General features: G+C 47.8%; 1 protein-coding gene across 1 annotated transcript in view; it reads right to left on the bottom strand.

The window, feature by feature from the left end:
* The window catches only part of stg1 (stargazin-like protein), a 76,237-nt gene that overhangs the window by 15,085 nt on the left and 36,279 nt on the right, over positions 1 to 24,873 (bottom strand). The window contains exons 2-3 of the mRNA XM_050173493.3: positions 3,469 to 3,561; positions 1,583 to 1,723 (exon numbers count right to left, since the gene is read on the bottom strand). Of these exons, the coding sequence (XP_050029450.1) occupies positions 1,583 to 1,723; positions 3,469 to 3,561 (234 nt within the window). The remainder of the gene's footprint in view (positions 1 to 1,582; positions 1,724 to 3,468; positions 3,562 to 24,873) is intronic.

Genomic DNA, 24,873 nt, shown 5'->3' with positions numbered 1-24,873 from the left:
GACCTACAAAAGCGAAGCCTTCTTTCAGTGGAACTGTATACCATAACAGATACAAGAACAGTAGAGCTATAACAGTAATTCAAAGCATGTATCGTGTGAAGCAATCGATCATTTCTTAACTCTCAAACCCAAATCTCCATTGACAGCCGGAGGTGCCTTCTGCCCGTGATTCTCTACGCTATCTTTGAAACCTTCGTCGTCATCAAAGTAGAAAGACATGCTTGGACCGTGGAGATATATGCGGGTCTCTAATCTCTGATCTTTGATGTATGGGGTTGATAAGATGCTCCACACCTGGTTCCAGGGCCGCGAGTCATGCTGGCTACCACTCCCAGGGCTAATATAGAACACATGAACACAAAATACCCAAGTAAGTTGACTTGATGGCTGCCGCCACCGGTAGGCTAATGGTAAAAGCACCGCACGTGTCAAACGGGGACCATCTGGGTGTGGCTCCCACCTATGACAAGTTGTCTTTTCGTCCATTTTCATATTCAGAACAGTCTAATTATCTTATTATATTAAATATTATTATATATCTTAATATTTATACAATAAAATGTAAATGAACAGTTAGTTGTGCTTTACCTGGCTTAATTATGTGTTTGCTTCACATGGTTCTAATAATGCAGAGGTGTCGCCTGTTCTGCCTCTACGGCTTGCACTGAGAGATGAGTTTCAAAGATTAATTGCGTATTAATCACCAACCTGTAGCGAATCGAATAGCTAGAATAGAATAGACGACAGAAACAGCATCGTGTAAACACAAGCTTTCAACACGCACCAACCAGCTCAATGCCGCGCACTCCATCACCGACTACGCACTTTACCGCGTATCACCTGTGCCATCTCTCGAACCTGGCACGTGTCTTTGTCAAACCTTGGCATTTCGTGTCACGACTATTTTCGCGATGCACACATAAATCATTTATGGATATCATTTGCTGTAATACTGGTACCTTCAAACTGATAATTCTTTCAGCGACACACAAGTGAAAAAATTATGCAACTGCTTGGTCGCGCAAAGCGACATGACGCTGTGCCATTCAAGCGCCTCCAAGCCATCATTTACAATACTCGAGTCCGTTAATTTCCATCCATCAGCTTCACTTCTCGTTTAAAATCCAAGCAGCACAACCCCAAACACTATTCGTCTCCGTCAGCACTCACAGTACTGCTCAACCGGCTGCGCGTACAGTTGTCATCGCTGGTTTAGAGAAAAAAACAACCTCAGACTTCTGGGTGTCGTGCGACAGGCTTTTCTTTTTTCATAAGCTGTGCCTAAGTAATATCCGGTGCACCTGCCAGCGGTTCCCGGTCTTCCTCTTAGTCTGCCACGAAAAATATGCGCACAGTGACAACATTTCTAGATTTCACAAATTACGGATGTCCCTGGACAGGCGCACCTTCAGCGTTCTGTATTTCTTACACGTCGAGTGTAGCGACATCCATTCACACAGCCGGCTAAATTCAAGTCTGCATTTTCCGCGCAACCACTCGTGCGCACAAGCGTGCCTACACACAAGGTCGCCTGCAGACTTCGTGGTAGGGCTCGTCGAATGCCCATCGCTTCGCAACTGACCGGAGAGTATGAATGCGATGCCTCCAGCAAAGGTGAGCACGCGTCCGCGCCGAAACAGGTGGCCCAGGAAGCACAGCAGCTCCCCCACCACCAGCACCAGGGCGCTGATCAGGATGAAGGCCGAGGCACGCTTCACCGCGTCTGCGAGCACGACACACAAGACATGAGCATCGGTTACATGAAATTGACACGAGCGATCGAGTCACAAGTCGAGCTGACACAGCCTGACCTGAGCGAATTCGCATACGTCTTACCAAGTGGGCCGGGTGAGTAAAAAGGCGGCGTTGACAGAACTCGCCTCGGCGCTAGCTCGGCCCGACGCGAAAGCTTTTACCCAAACCCGACGACCGGTTTTTTGTCAGACAAGTAGACTCGACCCGACTTTATTGGGTTCATGTAAACCTAGCTACATCCTGGTCATCCCCACTCGACATACTACGGAGTCACCGTTACGATGGTCTGAAATGCGTATGCATGAACGCATTTATAGTACGCCTCACAAGCCATGGGCACTACAGCGAATTCTGAGGATCGTATTAGCCACTCGCAAACGAAATCAGGCTGTGTTCTTCAAAGAAGAAAGGATGAGTCGCCCATGGTGCGCTTCTGATCCTGCCCAGAAGTTTTCGTTCAGCAGGCGTCGTGAAGATCAGCGGCGGAAAATGGAAGAGCGCTTACTCTGGCTCTCTCTTCCGGTTGGCACAGGTGACGTACAGGTTTTTCTACAGTGTACACAGTTGGCGAGATGCAGTACAGTGCGGTTATCACGGCGAATACATACTTACCACTCTGTTTGGATAAAAGTACAGAACGACGAGGGTGTTCAAGCCAGTAAAGATAACGCGTGTACATTCTTTTCCCAGCGCATGCATAACAACATGATAACTAAATTATAGTTAATTCCGTGTTTTATTACTTCTAAATGAGCGCTTCAGGAGTGTGAATATAATTAAATATGGAAATTCCTTCAACAGTAGTACGCCTTCATAGCCTCCTCAAACATCGTTTTGCCCTGTAAAGCGTGCTTTGTAGCACTAAGACTCTTTATGAGGGCAAGCCATTCACGAGGCTCAGTGTGCATATGTAGCTTTTGAAAATTTTCCTTGCACAATGTCAGTGACTTAGGTTAGTCATTAAGAGATGCAGTGAAATATTGTTTCAAGTTCTGAATACTTATAGCTGTTTAACAATACCCGGATCTTTGACAAATTTGACTAAACTTGAAGAGCCACCATGTCTCATCGGCAACCACACATGTTTATAATGTACTATAGAACCAGAAGTTTCTTATGATGGTAGTGCCTCTCGAAACTATCAATTTACACCGCGCGGCTTCATTTTCATTGTGCAAAATTGATCTGCCATCTCACTCTTTAAAGTAGGTGCAAACATGAAATGGCTCTTTTTAAGTCACGGTCAACGTGCTCTCATTACTGCATATCTTAGCCTAAATCATCTGAATACTAACATTATGCTTTCGCGCTGAGACAAGGCAGGATTTACAATCACTCTTGGCCGACTTCGAATTGCCTCAATAGATTCAGATGACTTACAACAGACTGCATTACCGTCCGGAAACGCACGAAATTCCAGTGTCACTTCGCAGACGAAAATTTCGAGCAGCGATACCTGCACATTATTTCGAACAGCAGCATAGCTTTGCAAATTGTGTTGGCCTGAGCTCGTCTGATGCACATTGCAAGAAAAGGTTTTCTGCATAAAGAGGTGATTTACGATATACATTTATCACACAGCCTATGATACGCAGGACGCCGGGCTATGTAAACGCTAAGAACAGAGAACGTGCAGCATCTATAGAAGCAGTCATTGGAGATGTCGTTTCAATTAAGAAAGTTCTCATGGTGGCTGGAGAGTCTCGTACTTACAAGGTATTGCCATCGTTGAGTCGTTGGGATCAGGACTGTACTCCTCCTTTGGAAAGTAGTCGATCATCACACAATGCATATCCGATTTACCGGCTGCAAAAGCAAGATAGAAAACGTTGTACAGGTTAGAACAGAATTCCACTGGGGACAGACAAAACGGGACTTTACTTCTATCTAATGATACAGACTGTGCGATACAGTCTGCTTGTACAGAGTAACAATAAGAACATGCATCAAAACCTTAGAGAAATTAAGACGTTCATATAAGCTAAAGGTTCTTCCACTTCACCCCCAGCGACGTACAGTGAGGCAGAGGCATTAAGTGCGGAAGACTGGGAAGAATTGTTTGAAGTTAAGCGTCTTCAATACCATAGTTTTTCTGTTGTCTGTTTGGGGGAGGGAGGGAGTACTGCGCATTGCATTTTGAACTAAAAGGCTACTGTTGCTGTGACTTTCGAGCTTTTTCTTTGCAGTTCTTTTCATTGTATTCACCAGTATTAGTATATTTAACTACTTTGACAAATTATGTGCTGTCACTATTATCTAATTAACTGAATAAATAAAGGAACAAAATAACGAAAATCGCATAAAAGCAGGAACACAAGAATGAAGCATACACGCTGTGATGTGTGGTGCGCGACATGGTGCGGTGATCGGGACGGTCAGGAGCAGACGACGCTGAGTGCACGCGCGCCGAGGTGGAAGAAGGAAAACAACGACGCCGAAGAGCGTCCGGCACGAGAACGCGCGGCGCATGAAAGACAACAAAAAGAAAAGCAACCAATTAGAAAAGACCACGGGGCGTCAGGCAGCCAATCCGAGAATGCCAAATCGGCCAGACCAGAAGAAAAAGCGTGGTGCGCTGGCAGAAGAGAGGATACGCAAGGAGACGCAGAGGAGACGCCAGGAGAGTCCCAGGAAGCGACGGCAGAAGGAGGTCAACCACCGGAGCGGGCGTTGAAGACGGGTGCAAACCCGTCTGGTGGTTTGACGGGTGCAAACCCGTCCTGGTGGCTCGGGTTCCGGACCCGAGCCACCAGGACTTCACCCGACCGGGGCCTCCTGCCAACCTGTTCCTGTGCGTCGCCCGTCTACCTGAGCGGGCCGCCAGCTCCTCAAGGCCAGTGAGCTTCTGCGCCCGTGGGCGAGACGAGGACAGTCGGGCTTCGGGCCCGAGTTCTACGCCAGCTGCCCGGCCAGAACGCCAACCCCGTCTGCCGTGCCGCCTGCTGCTCGAGGCTGGCGTTCGAGCTTCTGCGCCCGTGGGCGAGACAAGAGCAGTCGGGCTACGGGCCCGAGCTCTACATCCAGCTGCCCGGCCAGAACGCCGCCGCAGTCCACTCCTGCCACCAAGCCGCCCACTTTTCCTCGCCTAGCCAGAGCGGGCGCACTCCGGTCGCCCGGTCGGTCGGCTTACACCGCGACCTATGGTGAGACCGGTACCACTCCTTTTGCCAGCTTGTCGCCGCGTCGCCGCGTCGAGACTGTGACGCGTCCGCGCCCTCGTGGCAAGCCCGGACTCGCGCACTCGTTAACCTCATGCAAGCCCTATGTGTGTTCCTTGCCGCAATGTCTGCTTGAGTGTTTATTTTAGGCATGTTTTCTATTTTCTTCTATTTATCTTAAGCCTTCTTTAGTTTGATTAAAAGTATGTGTGTGTGTTCAAACCAACCGCTTTGTCCTCAATTGGGTTCTCGGAGGCTCCGCCTAAGAGAACCAACCGAACAATTGAGTACACGAACCTTTGCCCCATATTAGGGTCATCACACACGCCTATTCCTAAGAGTCTATTACGTTAATTATTCCAGACAGACCGCAAAGCTTTTGTAAATTGACGCCAACATACTTGCATGATACAAAAAGAATCAATTACACGTGCGGTAAAATTATAAACTAGAATTTCTGAGAATCTTGTTGTACGTGAACAATGACTTACTAAAGAAAAAGAATCCCCGAGGCAAAGTTCTGCCGGTTTGTCGCAATCCCAGGCACACGTGTAACAATGTACACTTCGCAAAGTTAGTAGCAAGCAAATTCACGTGCATGTTGGAACAACTACTAACCCCATAGAATGAAATGCGAATGAGAAAAATAAAGATGTATAAAGAGCGCACCCATAACGTATGATAGTTGAAACCGGTCTTGGCAGTACTACCGCGTGCTTGGTGTGCCACGTGCTATATATATATATATATATATATACCTGCATACGCTCTCAATCACACCAGTGGAGTCGCGAATGTGTAGACGTAAATACACCTCTACTTTATTTAATTTTCACTTTTTCGCATGTTACCAGCTGCAGGCCGTTCAAGCGAACGTACATGTACTTTACCGTTATTATGCGGGTAGCTAGACGTTCTCATTATTACTTTTCTAAAGAAAGAGATAATGTGAAAAACAAATGAAAGGCAGCCAACCAATAAAGCGTACTGTTGCCTACCCTACATAGGAGAAAAAGGAGGAGGCAACAGGAACATGAGACAAAAAGGAAAGTTTCTTGAACACATGTGCGCACGAGGAAAGTGTCACGTAATCAAGGGCGAACACTGTTGCACTGCCAAGACAACCTTCGCTGTTGATGATCCATACCGTAAAATATGTATGAACGAATGAAGTAACATTCGTAGACGAAAGGAATGAATGAATATAAAGATGCAATACAAATGAAGACAGAAGGAAAGGATGCAAGGCAAAATGACGAAAGAGGAGAGAGAAGAAAGAAGAAAGAAGGAACAAAAGGAAGCAAGTTAGGAAGGAGGAAAAGAAAGAAGTAAAAAGAGAAATAAAAGGAAGTAAGGGCGAAATGAAGGAGGCAGAAATAGACGGAAAGGTAAGGAAACAATCAAGGAAAATGAAACAATGATGGGAGAATTGAAGGGAAGAGAGGGAAAGAAAGAATGAATTAGGGAAGCAAGCAAACAAGCAAGCAAGGAAAGAAAGAAGGACGGAAGGAAGGGACGAACAACTGGACAACTCCAGCGACGAGGAGGTCGACAACCGTCTAACGCAAACAGCGTTTGCTGCCACAGGGACCCCCTCCCCCTTCTGGCTTCCTTCGACCAACTCTCTTTATTGGGCAATTTAGAAGAGAAAGAAGAGGGGAGAGGAGAGCGTAATAGATTGGACCGACCATCTGTTGACGGGAGCCTCTCTCCCTCAGGAGCAGGAGGACCAAAGGGAGAGGGCATCGGCGGAAACGCCCGCGTGCCCGAACGAGCGCGGAGGCGTCCTCGCATCTGGCGAGGCACGGCGCTTGCTGCTTTGCGGCTGGCCACTTTGGCCGCGCGCCCGCTTATTAATGAAACTTCACGATCAGGTGCGGCCAAGGCGAGGGAAAGGGAGCGTGGGGAATAGGTGGGGACGGGGAGGAGGCGAGCGCATCCGTAGGCGCATTTCTCTCTCCCTTCCTCCCATCGCTGCGCGCAGGCGTCGAGCGTTGACTGCATTTGGGGAGCTCGGCAAACGGTCGCGCATGCGCTGTGCCCAGCCCACGGACGCAGATGCAAAAAAGCGGGAAAGCCGGCAGGCGCGGCATCTGCGGCGGCGCCGCTGAGCCTACTTCTCCGAGCAACGGGAGGGCAACGCTGCACAACAGATTGTAGGTAGTGCTCGCGGAAGCTGCAAACAAAAGTAACATGACACGCAGTGTGGTGTGCTGTGCAATCACATCTGCATGTTTCTGCAGTATTGATGTGCTTATACAGTAGGATGTTCTCAATACCTGATCCATGAAATGTTTTATTTAACTAGAGATAATTAGATGGACAGGTACAATGAAATCCTACCAGTGCTAACGTATAAGGAAGACACTTGAAGTAGAATAGAAGGTTGAGAAGCAGCGAAGGACAGAGTAACGCGCACTGGAACGAGAAAAGATTGGTGCAACGTTGACGCAGCAAGTCAATGGGGCAGATTAGAGTGCAAACCGTAGTAGCCAATATTCTATTATTCAGTTAAGGGGCACAAATGGAGTTGCGCAGGCTATGTGATGCGTAGAGCTGAGAGCCGGTGGTTTATTACAGTAAGCGAATAGATGCCGAGGGAAACGCAGTGGACAACTTCCGCTCTTGAACTTCCACGGACGCCCACAATCGTCCGAATTTCTGCTAATCTATCACAGAAACGGAGAAGCTTTACATCCCTTCCTTTTAACTCAGCTTCCATTCCAAGTTAATTGGCACTCCCACGTGAACTCAGGCCATTTCAGACGACTACATTGGATAGTTCATACAAGCACCAGAAATGTCGCTAATGACAGTCACATTCATGGTTTGGGATATTCACAGCGCCGCCTCGTGGTATCAAATGGAGCGCTTGAACCGCCCACTCTGTGTGCGTCGTTTCAGAGAGCAACAGTAATAGCTAAGCGATGAAGGCGTTCACATCGGTCTCCCGCTATGCTCGTGAGCCCGCTTACGAAAATCAGAATTGAGTTTTCTCTCTATGTTACCTGCACAGCAGAGCTTGACGAGGAGACGAGTTTAACCCAACTAAGTATAGCATATAAAAAAGAGTAGTGTTCATTAATCCACTCACTGCTTCAGTAACTGTCGGTCTTCCTTCACTCACTCTGGGTACTCACTCACGCACCATCGTCCATATGACAGTTGCGGTTGTCACTGATAGGATGGACACGTTTAAGGGACATCCGCGCTGTCAACAATTAGACACTGACAAGTACCAAGAGCTTAAAGCTGATGAGCAACTGAAGTCATGTTATTTGACAGCAACTTTTCACAAAACTTAAACAAAGCAGGAATAATGCTTGCTAGCTGCAACTCACTTGCTCTCTCGCTCGCCTGCTCGCTCACTCTCTCACATCCACTTCACTAGCTCACTCAACCACTCACATCAACTTTCCTAACTTTTACTCATTCATACCCACTCCACTATCTCACGTTCAATCCACTAACTCATACTCACACCCACTTTCATAACTTACACTCATTCACACCACTCCACTATCTCACGCTCAATCCCTGACTCCACTAAATCAAACTCACTCACCCACTCATTCACTTCCACTTCACTAAATCACACTCACTCACATCTACTTAACTACCTGACGCTCGCTCGCGCATTCCCTCCCTCCCTCTCTCCCTCCTTCACTCACTCACTCACTCACTCACTCACTCATTCACTCGCAGCTCTCCTGATCACTCGTTCTCTCGCGCTCTTTTCTAGTGCAATAAAGAAACCGGGGGAGCGAAAAATCTCGCGTGATAGCACGAAGCCGTACACTCGTCGCCTAAACTTGTTAGGCTAAAGTGCGCATTCCTGCAAACACCGCGCCCACGACGACGCCACCGCACGAGCAGCAGCAGCAGCGCCAGCCGCGTCATGGAGTCGCGGCGGGTCGACACACGCCTCCACAGAATCTCGTTGGCTGCAGCGAGAGCCGAGCTTTTAATTGCCACCATCAGTTATGCGCACAGCCTGGCTTCCTTGCCTGCCCTTTTGTCTTCATTTTCCCCCCTTCTCACCGGTCTCTGCAGCAGAGACTGTGCTCTGAAGCGAACGATGCCGATGCACTGTGATGAGGGCCGTTCCTTTAAAAGCTTACTTTGGCCGTCTGTAGAAGCTATACCGCCAGCAATCCATAATTTTTTATAGAGTGCACATAGATAACTTTGATAGGCTATGTTAAGGCAATATACGGTCCATAGATATCCGGTAAACCGGAATTCCACACGGGGCGTTGAGTGCATAGACTGCGAAGGAAAGCCCGTCGAACGTTGGACCTTAGACTTTTAAGTAATTATCGTGCGTGAGTAGTGCACAGGGCATGTAGGATGATGAATCAGCAATGAATTGGTTTGATAATCTTACTTCTAGTGTTCAGAGAGTGCTTGGCCGTGGCGTAACGCTTCGTTGCAGTGATCTACTCAAAAAGCCTTGATAACACTTAATATTGAAAGTGATATTGCATCCATGTATTTGAAACGCGCTCTGTGTGTTTCCTGCGTTCTGTGCGCAAAGGGGTTCTCTGTTCTGCGTAACTATGCATTTGCAAGCGCTTTATTCCCGGGCAGTCTTTAACATCACCTGATGTGACCGTCCTTTGATCAAAAAACAAATAATGGTTTATGGAGAAGCCGGTGAGAGAGCAGTTGGCAACATTTTGAATTTCATTCAACTAAATCAATCAATCAAGCACAGGCTGCGTACAGACTGTGTAAATATTGATATAGATGTAAAGAAGTCTACTAATTTGTCCACAGGCAGTATACTGAAACCTGCCAACTTATTTCCACTATAGGAGCTAGTGTGTATCTGCGAACACCTTCTACCCGCCGTAATTTTACACTACGCATGTGGCCGCTAACGCCAACCAGCAGAAGGGTCACCGCCAGATCATCCCGGTGGCGTAGAAATGGAGGTCATCAACGCGGAACCGTAAGAGAACGTAAATAATTACGCTAGATACTAGCACGGACGTGAACAGACACAACAAGGAAAAAATAAAATGCTGGACACTGTGGCGCGTTCGTCGACGTGCGGTCCCGTCCTGCTATTTCTTGGTTTCGAGTTCCCGCTGCTGTGCCTTTATCACTTTTGAAGCTTGCAGAGTTCATCCAGTGAAACATGTACAAACATCTTGCACGTTCCTTTCAAGGCGCATATTGATTCTGTCCATCCAAAGTTTAGTTTCAACCCCATTTCTTGCGCATCTTTAGAATCACGAGACGCGTGCAATTGCCCAACAGATTAGGAAATTTCATTTCTTCGGCGAGGTTCATCAAGTTAACAGAATGTGGACTTCGTGCGAGAACTTTCCGCAGGTACGACATATATTAGAACATCCCTTATTTCGCGTCTAGCATACCTGAAAGTAATCTATTCAGCGATTTGAAGAACTTGTCTGATCTAAGATATCGTGAAATGCAATGAAAGAATTGAACCCACTATATGATGACATACTGACACTGTGAGCGTACATTCGCCGTCTAACTTCAAATGCGTCTTACTTAAAGCCATCTGCACCCGTTATTCAAACTTGCTGCAGAGGTCTAATCATAAGTGCAAGATGTTCGAGGCACGTTTCAAATATCATTATTTGGATCAGTACTTTTGCGTTTGATGCAATGTCCTGGTGCAAACCATTGTGTGCACAGCGCCTGAAGGGTGCATTGTTCTTAATAACTCCAGTGTTCCTTTTTTTTCCGAAATCATTTCCCAACAACAGAGCCACTGCCATGGTCGTGACTGTAACTACGAAGCTATTTGGCACCTCGGAGTAATGGCATAACACAACACGTAACGCATTACAGCTAGCCGAAAAACTTTGCTAGCTACGCCTTGCTCTTTTCTTCTCTCTCTTGTTTTTTTTTATTTTTTCAGTCTAACATGTTACCTAACAATGAGGTTGCCATGGAAATCACTCTGTCCGACAAACATCGCGTGTGCCTGCATAATCTAAGGGGGAGGGCGCGAAAGTGCGTTTGTCAGTGTCAGCAAAGCAGGCACGGCAACGCCGCTTTTCTTACATTCGATGCTGCAAATACAGCAAACAAATAAAAGCAGAGTATTTAGCAAAGGATTAAACGTGGAAGCTTAGAAGCAAAGAAAGAACAAAACAACGACAATCAAGTGCAACAAGGAAGAAACAGAAAATATTGTAATCGCCAATGGATAATAAAAAAAAAACAAGAGGCAAAAAGAAAGCAGGAACGAAGGCGATTGATGGAATGTGCAACGAAAGAATAGAAAGAACAGAACAAATAAAGTAATGGTATTACGCTATTTGTTCCATTCTTTCTATTCTTTCTTTACCCGCCGTGGTTGCTCAGTGGCTGTGGTGTTGGGCTGATGAGCACGAGGTCGCGGGATCGAATCCCGGCCACGGCGGCCGCATTTCGATAGGGGCGAAATGCGGAAACACCCGTGGTACTTAGATTTAGGTGCACGTTGAAGAACCCCAGGTCGTCGAAATTTCCGGAGTACCCTACAATGGCGTGCCTCATAATGAGAAAGTGGTTTTGGCACGTAAGGCTCCATAATTTAATTTTCAATTTTTTTTTATTCTTTCTTTCTACATATTGCTTCCTTTCCTTCTTCACATACATAGGATGAAAAAAAGGCAGAGGAAATTTCAGAAATGACAACGTGAACGAAAGAAAGAAAGGAGTATGGTATAAGATAAAGGACGCGAGAAGGAGGAAACAAATGATGAATAAGAAATGAAATATGGAAAGATAGAAACAAGGAAACAAACAAGAAAGAATATGAAACAGAAAAGCCGGTAAGATAGAAAGAATAGAACAAAGAGAGACATGCACATGAAAAGAAGTATGGAAAGAAAGAGAGAGAGAAGCAATGATATATATCTAAACAAATAAATACCAAAATAAATAGGGAAATATAAGGAACGAAAGATGGAAGGAAAGAAAGAGAGAGAAATAAAGAAATATCAAAGGAAAGAAAGTAGGAAGCTAGGAAGGAAAGAAAGGGAAAGATGCGTAACGACAGATTTCGTTGCGTCGCATGCTGCCGGTGTCCTCTCTTCGCGTGTTTTTCCTTTTGCATAGCGTCACAGCCGCGTAGGCTCCCGAGTGCGCGTACCGGCGGCCACGACCGGTGGCGAAGAACTCTGGTGGCGACACAAAATGAACGCAGCTCAGGTCGAAACGTCCCGTGGGCCTCCCATTTGACATCGCACTCCGGGATCTCTCCACTCCACCCCCACCGTGTTTTTCGTTTACTTCTTTGCTTTACCTTTGCCTCCTGCTCGCAGTTTTGCTGCCGTGCGCGGCGCTTTTGCAGACGCGCACCTCTGCGCGATAAGCTGCACACTAGGACGAAGGCAGGTAGGGGAGCCTAAACGGCGGGAACTTTGGACACTGTTGTACACAACGAAGTTCGCAGGCATTAGCTCTGTGGAGTATGCGTTTCTCCGGGTCACGCGCACGGCGCTAATAATGCGAGGACTCCCGTGTGCTTAGATTCAGGCACGGGTTGAAAAAAAAAAAACCCTACGTGGTCAGAAATTGATCACCCGCCGCGGTGTCTCCGTGGCTATGGCGTCTCTGCTGCAGGTCTCGACGTCGCCGGTTCGATTCCCAGCGGGAGAGGCAGCTCCATTTGGATGGAGGTGGGATGCAAAAAAAAGAAAAGAGAGCGAGAGAGGAAAAAGAAAACGATCGCGTACCTAGATTTAGGGGCACGGTAAAGAACCCCAGGTGGTAGAAATTAATCTGAAGCCCTCCACTACGGAGTCTCTTATAGCCCCGTTGTTGGTGTGGTACATTGAAATCAATCAATCAATGAAAAATTACTCTCAAGCCCCTAAATCGTATCTCTCGTACTTAGCACGTTCGTCACTTAATGAACCAATCAATATCTATCTATCTATCTATCTATCTATCTGTCTGTCTGTCTGTCTGTCTGTCTGTCTGTCTGTCTGTCTGTCTGTCTGTCTGTCTGTCTGTCTGTCTGTCTGTCTGTCTGCCTGCCTGCCTGTCTGTCTGTCTGTCTGTCTGTCTGTCTGTCTGTCTGTCTGTCTGTCTGTCTGTCTGTCTGTCTGTCTGTCTGCCTGTCTGTCTGTGTGTATGTCAGCCTGTCTGTCTGTCTGTCTGTCTGTCTGTCTGTCTGTCTGTCTGTCTGTCTGTCTGTCTGTCTGTCTGTCTGTCTGTCTGTCTGTCTGTCTGTCTGTCTGTCTGTCTGTCTGTCTGTCTGTCTGTCTGTCTGTCTAATTTTATTAATTTATCGAAATGGCGTTTAGGGTACCAAGCGCTGTCTGTCTGTCTGTCTGTCTGTCTGTCTATCTGTCTGTCTGTCTGTCTGTCTGTCTGTCTGTCTGTCTGTCTGTCTGTCTGTCTGTCTGTCTGTCTGTCTGTCTGTCCGTCCGTCCGTCCGTCCGTCCGTCCGTCCGTCTGTCTGTCTGTCTGTCTGTCTAATTTTATTAATTTATCGAAATGGCGTTTAGGGTACCAAGCGCCATTTCGAGCATTACATGTGAGAAGGAACGAAAAATAGTAAAAATATTCTAACCAACAGTGCGGTAAAATTCTGTAGCGCTCACAAAATTAAGACTGAAAAATGAATAACTTGAAACGTGTGGCGTAACTACACGGCATGATGTAAAATGACCTTGACGAAAGCAATTCTGAACAGATCAACCATGACCCATGCAAGGATTTCGAGTGTGAACGTCGTCTCAGTAGCATGGTCGTAAGTATGTAATGCAGAGTAGTGGGTTGTGGGTGACATCTGAACAGGTTGTGTCTCTGCGTATAGGTTTACCTCCTTTTTTTTTCTTAATGAAGTGATTACGAAAAGGTCGTAATGGTGTTGACCTAGCAGAAGGGCGCGGGTCAAGTCGGCGGGGATGCTTGGACGTTAGCCAGCTAAGAGCCTCATCACACCGACATCAAGCCGCGGCAACGGCCGGGGCCTCAGGTTTAATGTCCGCACCGACCTCTCGTCCGAAGCAAGTTGAGCGAAGGCGACAAGAAAGCAAAAAAAAAAAAGAGAAATAGGGCCGAAACTTAAAGTAGACACACAGAGGTGGTCTGCGTTGGAGTTCTGCGTTAAGATACGCGCAACCATGACGACAGAGGCAAATGGCCTGACATTTCGAAACAGTCGCAGATAAGGGTAGCGCAGAGGTTGAGGCCGGGAGGACGCGCCTACAACTTGGGAAGTAGGCTCATGGTTACAAGTTTAGCGCAGGGCGCTACTCGCCTATCCAGAAACCAAGAAATCTTAAACATGGTACAAAATATAACACGGTAATAAATGCTGTTGTCATCCAGCATAGAGCAGCCACTTTTTCATTCTTCGTGATAATGCGTTGCTCGGGTGTTCTCAACAACGTATTGCAAGTGGGTGCCCAAAATTAACGCGCTGTTCTGCAATTTATTTTAACACTGAAAAGCAAACACCGGCTTGCAGAAACGCCAAACGGAAACCGTATACGCCGGACACTTGCATGACATCTTGCAAATGACTTTTTTTATCACAAGTCGTAGCAGATGAGTATCTATCTCTCTGAATACATGTACTAAAGAAAGGAAAATAAAGAAAGAATGAAAGAAAGAAAGAAATGTATCCGTATAGATTGCTCCTTTAGAGCTCTGCGTTGTTCCGGTCAAACTTTATTTAAAGTTGCCTGCCAAAACCGCGGCAACAATTACGTCATCATAATATGATGCCACAGATTTTGTTTGGCGAAGCACAGAAAAAAGTGTTTAGTATAACTAACTAGAACGAACTGAAAGGAATCGTCACGTCGTGCAACAGGTTTGGTGCATTATTCGTTCGAGCTAATATCTTTTTTTTTTTTTTTTTTTGAGCACACGAGCTATTTGAAGAGGTTTGACGTTCACCCTAACGTTTAATCGTTACCTCTTGTGGGTTCTACATCAATAATTTTCTCGTCAAGGTTTCTGAAAAATTAGCGTGAAATGCAACAAACGTGACGTCGTTACCAACCTCTCAAGGGTCATTTGGGCATGCGAATATCACGGCTTTGCCGCAACGCTGAGACTAATATGGCTTAAATCGGCTTTAGTTTCTAGACTATTCCTTGCCGTTAGCCGTCGAACGTTATTTGCATATTCGCAATGCGGTCCTTGAAGTGCACCTTCTGTATTGCCAGCACTGGCTATTGCGATCAACATGAGTGCTTTGCGCGTTGATAGCGTGCCTTAATATATAGGGTGATTAAAATTAAGCTGTACAGATTTCTTAATATTAGGTGCTGGGTGGTGCGGGAAATCCACCTCCACAATAATTATATGGTCAGGGGGAGACAACGTGAAATTAGGACTGTCACCGTCAGACACCAACTTAAGCAAATTCGAATAATGAAGTTTTTAGTGACTACAGTAAGGGAGCATGTTAGCATTGAAAACTTGGAGGCTGTCGAATTTCTACACAGTTCCATTTGGCAGAATTCATCTAGCATGCCCGCCTTCCGAGATATCCGCGTGCAAATTTCGATCGCAGTTCGCATGTGTTACGTAGTATTACGTAGTATGAGATTAAACAAAAGGGGTGTGCACCACTTTACTGGCTGCAGTATACGTAATGCATCCTGTATACACATCAGAATTTTCAGTATGCATCTTTACGCAGTATCTGCGCTGCGCGTGTGCGCGCGTAAACTGAAACGTGGAGCTACCGTGACGTTTGCTTGCAGCAGGGCTGCACTCTCAACAAGCACCCAGCATGTTGCCGTCGTTGATGCCTCCGCTTCACCTGAAGTGCCTGAAGTGGTTTATCTCACTATACATAACAGCGCGAAAAGAGAGAAAGACAGAGAGAGAGAGAGAGAGAAAGGATGACCCCTGGAAGATTTTCCACCCCTCGTCACCAAGGAAGAATGAGGCAAGTGGGAATTGTTCCACCACCAATTGGTTCTACGTACCCCCCTCCTCTCCAACCGCACGGCTTTACCATACCCCGAGCAAGTGTTTCTGATTTCTTACACGTCATCTTGCTCTTTGTATATGTATACACACGCGCACGCATGCACGCATGCACACACACGTCCCGTTTCCTTTGTCTCTCTGTCAGTCTGCGTATAGCTCACGACCCACGACCGGACCCGATGAAAACGCTTCTGCTGTTTGGGGTGCACTGAGAGAATCCCTTTATGCTCTTCTTCCCACTCTGCAGAGCAGTCACTGCGGTCCAGCAAGAAGGTGGTAGTGACGGGAGAACGGACGTATATAGAAATGACCGCTTCCTGAAGGATGGGGAAAGGCGGGGAGACATGCGCACACATACAAACGAGTATATGCCACCGTATATGCCATGGCACGCGCGACTTTCATGGCATCAGCCCTTTCTTCCCTTCCGCCCCGCGTCAATTCTATCCGTGCCAGCATCTCGACTCTGGAAGACCGGCGTGGCCTCACTATACATCAAGACTTTCTTCTTTTCCCCCTTTTCCCGTTCCTTGCCCGGGAGCGCGGTCTTCTTCTGAATCTCGCAGTTTCCATTTTGGAGGCTGCCCGCAGATACGTCCCCGGCGTTTAGGGAAGGATGAGAGAAGATGGGCCAGGGCACATACAAATACGGCCGCGTCCTCCCGTCCGGTCCGTCCCGAGAACGACGTTCTCTCATCTGTCCATCTCTCTCCGGGAGAAGGAGCAGGACGTTAGCCACGCCGCCCGGTCGTACGCACACACGAGCACGAACACGCGCACAAACAGTGCAACGACGGTTGCGCCGCGCTGCTGTAACCCAGACGTGAACTCCATTCGGGAAGGCCGTCTCCCTACTCCCTAACCCCCTTCCCACCTTGCCTTCTCCCGACTACCCGCAAAACCTTCCTCCTCTCTCGATCGTAAATACGAAACTTGGCGGCTTCGGTACGAAAGGCCGACTCCTCTTTCGCTCTCTCCCTCTCCCCTCCGTTTTCCGCGGCGCTTTCCCGCAGCCGCCGCGTGCCGCGTCCTCCTCGCCCGATCGTAAATACGAAACTGGCGCGCGGGCGGTCGAAGACGGCGGCCGGAACCGCGTGCTTGCGCGCGCTCGCTGCCTCACTCTTCGCTCTCTGGGCTCCGCCACAATATTTCCCGGGCAGAGCGCGCTTTCCTTGCGCAAAGCTGAACGCCGCCAGAAGTCATTAGGGGGAGAGGAGGCCAACTCCCCGCGCGAGTCGATATGAAATTGGATGCCCTTCGGAACGCAGGTTATTATTACCCCTGACTGTGCGGCTTCGCCACCCACCTTCTCGACCGGTGGCTTTTCCTCAAAGCTCTCACGCAGTGTCGCTAATTCCCGTCGTTTTCTCTTTCTGCTTTCTCTCTCTCTCGCTCTTATTTTGCATTCTTTCTTCCCTGTCATCACTTCGTCGTATTTGATTTCTGAAACACATTCGATTAAAACGAATGGCGTCGCTCATTCGAGGGTGCGACGCCATTTACTGAGCCACGTGTTTGCTGATTTGCTCAGCCTTCTCTCCGAGCAGTTCCCACGCCCTCTTCTGGCGTGGCGGGACACATCGTCTCAGTCTCGGGACCACCTGGCGCTGCTTCCACCGACTAACACAGTTTCGATCGCAGGTTGCTGTATGCCGTGTATCCGGGTAAGCGGCCGCCGCAACGCTTTTCACTTCAGCCCACCAACTTCTCTTTCCAAGTAGCAGTTCTGTGATTAGAAGCTAATGGTTTGTGACGAGAAAAAAAAAACAGAAAGAAAGCTCGTAAAAACAGTTATATAGAGTCATGGGTGGTGGTATGGGAGGGTCTTTTTCACCCTCGCGAACTTTCGAGCTTCACACTTCTGAGCGCGAGGTAGTGTGTTCGATTGCCGAATCCGATAGACTCATTCTGAACGGGCCGGAACACTAGAACCCCCAAGTATACTTGCAGTTCAAGGCGCATTAACGAACATCACTTGTATTCAGAATCAATTTTTAGTTCGACGGGGTAACATCGTGCATCATGTCACGTAGGCTGGGTGTCATTATGGAATATTATGGAATTTCATATTGGAGCAAGTGCCAGCCATCATGATTCTGGACATAGGGTGAAGGCGTCAGGAGAACAGCAAATAGCACTTACGAACGAGAAACTTCGCGAGTTCGACTCCTGTTGATTTTTTTTTTTGAAGAGATATTGAACCGACGTAGCTTAAACGTGCGACATTTTGGAATTTGCCCGAACGAGCAAGGAAAAAAGCAGCAGAATAAGTCATATTTATCACTCACTGGTGCATTTTGCTTTATTTTGCTGCCATAAATGAGGTGTTTACCTTTTATCTTGCCAAGCTCAAACGGATGAGAACGTAATATTTTTTTTTCTGGGGCGCTCTTGCTTCGTAGCTTCTCCTTCACTGCCACAGAAAGTAGCCCGTGATTATAATAACAATTTAAAGACAGACGACCAATACAAGATGACAAGCTCAGACTGACTGTTGAACTAATGCCACGTTAATTTTAACTGGTTATTGTTCTGTAATAACATCGTGCGCCCAGTACAGAAGTGCCAAGAAGAGTAGCGACAGAACTGTGTCATCAGCTAAGCACTGGCGCTATGTTACGCCCGCCTTTAGCAAAATTTGCGGCTTGAGCGTGTGGAAAAGGTATGCGCAACCTTTCCCTCATTGTGCCATCATCATAAGCTTGAAAGATAAGGAGAGAGGTCATTGTCGTCTGGATCTCATAATCTTTCCACAGTGCGATGATTCTGACCAGCAGGAGAGGAAGTTAACATGCTAGATATAGAAAAATATGTCGCAGTTTCGCCCGAAAGGCGAAGCATCGATTGCGAAAGCAAATTAACAGACAACCATACGAAGTAAGGATAGTACTTTTATCGGCCGTGTCAACTTGTAAGCATTCGCTTGCTAACTAAATTAACAAGCATGGTGTCAGCACTCAATGCAAGCATGAACACACACTCGATGACCGCGGACACTCGCTGTCAAAACGCTGGGGTGAGGAAACGTGGCGGCAGCAGCGAGCGAAATTACCTTCGGGCGCACATCGCTCCAACGGAAACTGAACGCCGAGAACAAACAGCACGCACAAAGCTACAAGCCGCCGACGCACTAGACTCGCAGATACGGCCTCATGACAGCGCGCAGTCGCCATATACGCAGTTGCGGCCGGAGCAGAACAACACCTCCACCCCCACCTCCCCCGTTCCCCCGGTGCCTCGCAGCGTTGGGTGCCGTGCGCGCGACGGAAGACAGCGCGCTTCCTCCCTGCTTTCTTCCCTTTCGTGCGTGCGAGATTGAGCAGCCGACCGTCGACTCCCCTCGCACGCTTTCACTCGCAAATACAGCGTAGGGCGCGCCGCGACGGTGTTATCGCCCTTGGATCTTATGTGGAACATCACGGCGACAGCGACGGCAAAATGCGCCTGCAGTGTCAATATAATTCATATCGCAATACAATGGTTTTCCTTCGAGTGTTTCTTCACAGCCTCTTTACTATCGAGCATTAGGTAGTACGTTCCATTCCCAGCCACAGAGGATCTGTTCGCACGAGTGCGGGTCGCAAAAACGCACTCGTTTACTGTGATGGTTCACGGGTATCGTCATTTTTGTTAACAAGAGCCAGTGATTTTAGCACCTTTGGTGGATCTTGCCTCCCAACCCCCCTTTTTTTACCAAAATACGGCCTCTGGGACTAGGAATACAACCCCGAATCCCCTTCTAAGCAACTGAACCGCTACAGCCGCTGACCCGTGGCGGCAGTGCAGTCTAGGTCTGAAGCAGCACTCTTCAAAAAACGAAAAAAGAAAGATATCCGGAATCAGACCGGGTTTGCATCGGCACGCCCGTCTGACAGCGGGAAAACCCTCTTTAATGGCCGGAGAGCGCTGCCAGGTGGCGTTCGCTACTGCGTCGCGTGCCTCGGCAAGTGACGACATGCTGCGTCGTGACGCCACGCTCAGACGGTGAGCGCTCGAGGCGACTCCTGGTGCCGACGAAGCGGGGCGGCGCTTTCGGGTCGATTGAATTCCTGCGCGAAGGGAACGAAAAGAACGAAAGAAAAGTAGCCCGAAAATGAACCCAGCGCTCGCGCTCCGCAAAAAACTCGGGACGACCTGAGGCGCGGCCTTCAGCGGGGAGAAAGCGGTCATCGTTCGGTGCGAAAGGGAGGAGGGGGGGAACGAGCGGGGAAGGAGGGGGGGGGGGGGCGAAGGAGATGTGGTGGTTGCGAAAACGATCACTTCCACTTTCCGCGCCGCGCGCGCGTGCCGCGAGTGAAAACGATTTATACATTCCCTTCAAGAATTACGCTCTTAAACAAACGCCAGATATTGTGTCGCAGAGAAAATGCGGCTCGAAAAAGGCGAGCGTCAGCGAGCGAGGACAAACAGGTCAGGGCGTTGTTTCCCCAACGGTGCCTTGTCTTACTAAAAACCGCGAAGCGTTGTGCAAGCTATACGTTAGAGGGGCGCGAAGCGTTTGACCGGAGAAGCAACCGCTGAAACTAAGAAAAAAAAATTATAACATTTCCTTAGGCGTCTGATACTTTTAAAGCGCAGAGAACTCGCGTAGTAAGCTGACGGCTAGAGCTCTCGTTCTCGGTCTGCACAGATGATTTCGTATGCCTATAGAAAACGGCATGGCTGGTAGCCCTGTGGCTCACGTGATTGTGACGACAGCACGACTTCCCATTTTATTATCGATTTCCGTCGTTCTTTCTGTCTTCTTTTCTTTTGTTCTTATCTTTTTTTCGTGAGCGGAGGCACTGTCTACAATATAAACGCTCTAACACTGGATATCTAACATGTTAACAGCAAACAATGTTGACGGCGACCTGATGGGATACAACATTTATCTTGTTTTATTAGATGATGCCGGACAGTTGTTGCCTAGAAGAGTCACGGTTTGTACACGAGACTGTGCTGTCGGGGAGGACATTCCATAGGGTCATTGCATTTGTAGAAAATGAATAGATGATTGCTGACGTCCGCGAATGTGCGCTATCGGGTGACTGTTATTAAGGCGGGGAGATAATCTTGGTGGTGGCTTTAACAGGGTGTATCTGGATTGTGGGTCGTAATAAAAAGAACGCAGAAGGCAGAGGCGGGAGATGGTGCGACGGGAATTAAGAGGTGTCAGGTGATGTTTGCGCTTGAGTGGTTACACTAGATCTTGCGCACGCACAAAGCACAAAGTATCGCAAAGCACGCAAGCACGAAGTATCGCCCACTTTCGCCCGGACGGAGAAATACCAAAATTCGCCTTTAGCATTGTGTATAACCGAATGGAACTCCCTGCCGTCCAACATCGCCTAAATATCATATGCTTCAGTATTTCACTCAGCGCTCCTGGGCTATATACTAAATTAAGAACATTGCTAACCCGTATCGGCTTGTCTTCACGAGGGTTGCAATGTGGGCTTGTTGGTAAAGCAGCTTCAAGGGGCGTACGGTAGCGCGATTAAAAGACGGGACAAAAGAACCGACACAGGGGGCACACACAGGTCTAACTTCCTTATACACTCAGCCAACAGAAGTCACAGCCACGCGAACAGATAATCATTCGGAGCGAAATATTTTTTTAAGTGATATGTTAAGCCATGCGCAAAAATGTCATTTCTTTTTCAGAGAGAGCCAATGACGGTTTGCTGATACAGGAATCCCGTAGGGCATCTATCTGCTCGGCTTCTACTATAAGTCTAGTCAGTTCGCACTTATTTTCTACCAGTAATGGTTGTTGATTCGAAGAGAGGGGAGCACTTATGTTGCTTACAATGAAGGGAGAGAAACCCATCTGATGCAACTTTGTCGACTTTATTTTTGTGTTCGCGCAGTCTATCATTAATGCATCTTATATGCATTAATAATGCAGCATTAATAATTAATTATTATGCATTATTAATGCAGCTTATAAAAAAAAAAAACTTGATACAGCTAAAAGGAAAAAACATAGAGAAAACACCCTGCAAATGCCAGAAAACAACTTGAATGTTAGCGAAAGGTTTGCATTTTCTATCTTTACCCTCACCCGCCGTGGTTGCTCAGTGGCTATGGTGTTGGGCTGCTGAGCACGAGGTCGCGGGATCGAATCCCGGCCACGGCGGCCGCATTTCGATGGGGGCGAAATGCGAAAACACCCGTGTGCTTAGATTTAGGCGCACGTTAAAGAACCCCAGGTGGTCGAAATTTCCGGAGTCCTCCACTGCGGCGTGCCTCATAATCAGAAAGTGGTTTTGGCACGTAAAAACCGCATAATTAATTAATAATTATCTTTACCCTCGTCTCGAGCTTGTTGTTTGCAACTGTGAGTGAAGCCGTCAATCAGCCGAACCACGGTATAGTGACCATGTTCAAGACGCGACGACATCGCGCAAGTCAGTGTGTGTGTTCCTGACTGAAATACTTCTTGAAGTTTTCTGAATTGTAGGCGCAGGTACGACAACATTACTGCTGCATCGTCCTTCTATTAATTGGTTCACTGCAGCTCTTGTGGATGTGAAGATACTATCAAAGTTCAGTGCCTCTATCTGTACAAACCTCACTAAACCAGCTGAGCTCGAAAACATATTCTGAGAAGCAAATTCTTGGACCGTGGCTTGGGAATATTCGTCGCTGGCACAAGAAGCTGTACGTAACAGAACTGCTTGTTGGCCTAGTTGGTGCTTGCTAAAAGACATGTTTTTGTCTTTATGTGTCTTCCTTTTGTGAGTGTTCAGCCGCCTGTGTTGTCTTTATGTGTCTTCCTTTTGTGAGTGTTCAATTGCGGCAAAAAACATGTCTTTTAGCAAGCTGTACGCGCACCAGTGCAATTCTTGAAGGAGGTGACCGTTTGTTGCCTTCTTGTGCATCTTCTGCTGCGTGCGCAGTACTAGCTGTTTACCTCTATTCCTCTTTTTACTCCCCTTTTCCCTTGGCCCGAGTGGCGGACCGAGCGTTCGTAATTCAGGATCCCAGCGGTAACCTCCCTGCATTTTATGGTGCGCACTACGTGACAAAGGGCAGATGAGATGACACGCGACGATAGCGACCTCATAGCGTCACCAGTGCCACCCCCTGATAAACCTCCTTGAACCCCCAATCTCACCAGCTCTCCGTCCAGCCATCGCCAAGTTCAAGTATATTCGACATCAGTTGCGGATGCATAAAAGTGCGCTTGTGATTAGTAATTCATTCAGGGTCCCAAAGAGCTAGTTGAGACTTTCGTGCGAACCTGCACTGCTTGCCATCTGTCGCTTAGCCCATATGAAGAATGAGCCGAGTTGGCCCCGAAATGTCGGGCGTTATGGACCTCAGTTTCAAAGGCGTAAGCATTTCTATGCTTACGCAACGGGGAAATCACTCCGTCCGTCACGTAAGAGAATCACCTTCAAGATGGAGCCCGCGGCAGGGAGCGAATTCACCTTCGTGTTGTACCTCTCTCACTTCAACGCGAACCAAGCGGCGACAACAGAGCGCAGACGAAGCTATCACCACTCGGCGCCTGTGCCCCCATCGCAGACCGCTTTCAAGACTGCGCCCACGCGGCCGCGTCATGCGCAGCCGCCGCCGCCAGAGTGTGGTTCATCACTGTTCCCAATGGTTAGACCCGGATAAATAAGGCTGTAAAGAGCGATAACACCTCATAATGATCGGAACGTCATCAGCGCACCTCGCGCCACCGCTTGCAGTAGTTTGCTTGCGTCATAAATTCACCTTGCGCCGCCGTCTGCAGTAGTTTCTGTCGCCACAGCGCTGTCGTTTATAGTGGTTCGACCAGGTTTCATAACACTGACAATGAAACCGAGCTACGTGGAGATGAGCAAGTGCCACAACGCTTACGTATACTCAGACAACTCCCAGAGGAGTTTCTTCGTGAATTTTTGGTTGGTGACGTTGTCCCCTCCGCAACAGGACATATATCCTAGCGAGTTCAGAAACGAAAACCTGTTAACACTCAGCGATCATTCCCCGTGAGGGCACCAAAAACTTTTTCTGCGTTTTGAAACCTTGCTTGTTGAACCTCTATACCCCAACGTACTCATACTGACATGTTTTGCAAGCCCTTTGCGGAAAGTTATGCTGTGTTCCTATTGATTGCTCCTTCAAGTCTGTCCGTCTTTCACGGCCCTGTTGTCCTTACGACAGAGTCTTTGAGTTTCAGCAAAAAGTACAAAGTTGTTGTGAGGCGACCAATGTAGTGTGGTATAGGTGTGGCTGCCAGCATCCTCCTTCATTCTAACGCTTATTTTTTTCTCCTTCTCGTCGATTCTTCTGATTTCGTCTTCACCCACCTCTCTTTCTTTTGCTTCTGGAATCCGAGAGGAGGACTAAAGTGTGGCGGCCGTCCCAAGCCAAGACGAGCCTTCGGGGAGATCAATAGAAGGCGCAGGCGGGACCCGTGCGCGCCCATTGCATTTCCTCGCTCCTGCCTTCCCTTTTCACTATTTTTTGCGTTACGTCTTCTTTATTTGTTTCCTTCGATCTTCTCGCGACCGTCCGTGCTAATAGCATTAGGCGTGCGAAGAACCCCCCTCCCCCACCCCTTTTTTTCCTTTTATGTGTGTGTTCCTTGCTCAAGCCTTCCGCGACTCCCGATGCCTCGTCTCTTTCTTTTAGTTATTTACTTACTTTTTTTCTTCTCACGTTCCCTGCGGATTCCGCCTCAACTCTTGCTCCCTCTCGGAGACAGCGAGAGGTTCTTCGCCCCGGCTATTTCGGTGCAGTGTCCTTCAGATCGAGAACGCCAGACGGTGCGCGACGCACAATGCGGCAAGATGCGTTTATTTCACTGTATTTTGTTGTTTAGTGTTAATGCCTACTGCATCGCCTCAACAGAGGATGTATACGCAACCTAAAGGTATCATACTTACCAAAGGTAGCAGTACAAACAATAAAAATAAACGCGACATGGGCGCAAAGCAGTCATAATAGAAAAAAAAAACAAGCTAGCTAGCAAACAAAGGAGCCAGATTCACATCGCTTTTCTTTATTAAGAGCATTTCGCCATTAGCCAGTAGCCCGCACCACTGTC

The sequence above is a fragment of the Dermacentor andersoni genome, chromosome 8 (genome assembly GCF_023375885.2).
Source record: "Dermacentor andersoni chromosome 8, qqDerAnde1_hic_scaffold, whole genome shotgun sequence".
Taxonomy (NCBI): Eukaryota; Metazoa; Arthropoda; class Arachnida; order Ixodida; family Ixodidae; genus Dermacentor; species Dermacentor andersoni.
Note: the sequence above shows the minus strand (reverse complement) of the source record. Positions and strands in the feature narration are given on the sequence as shown.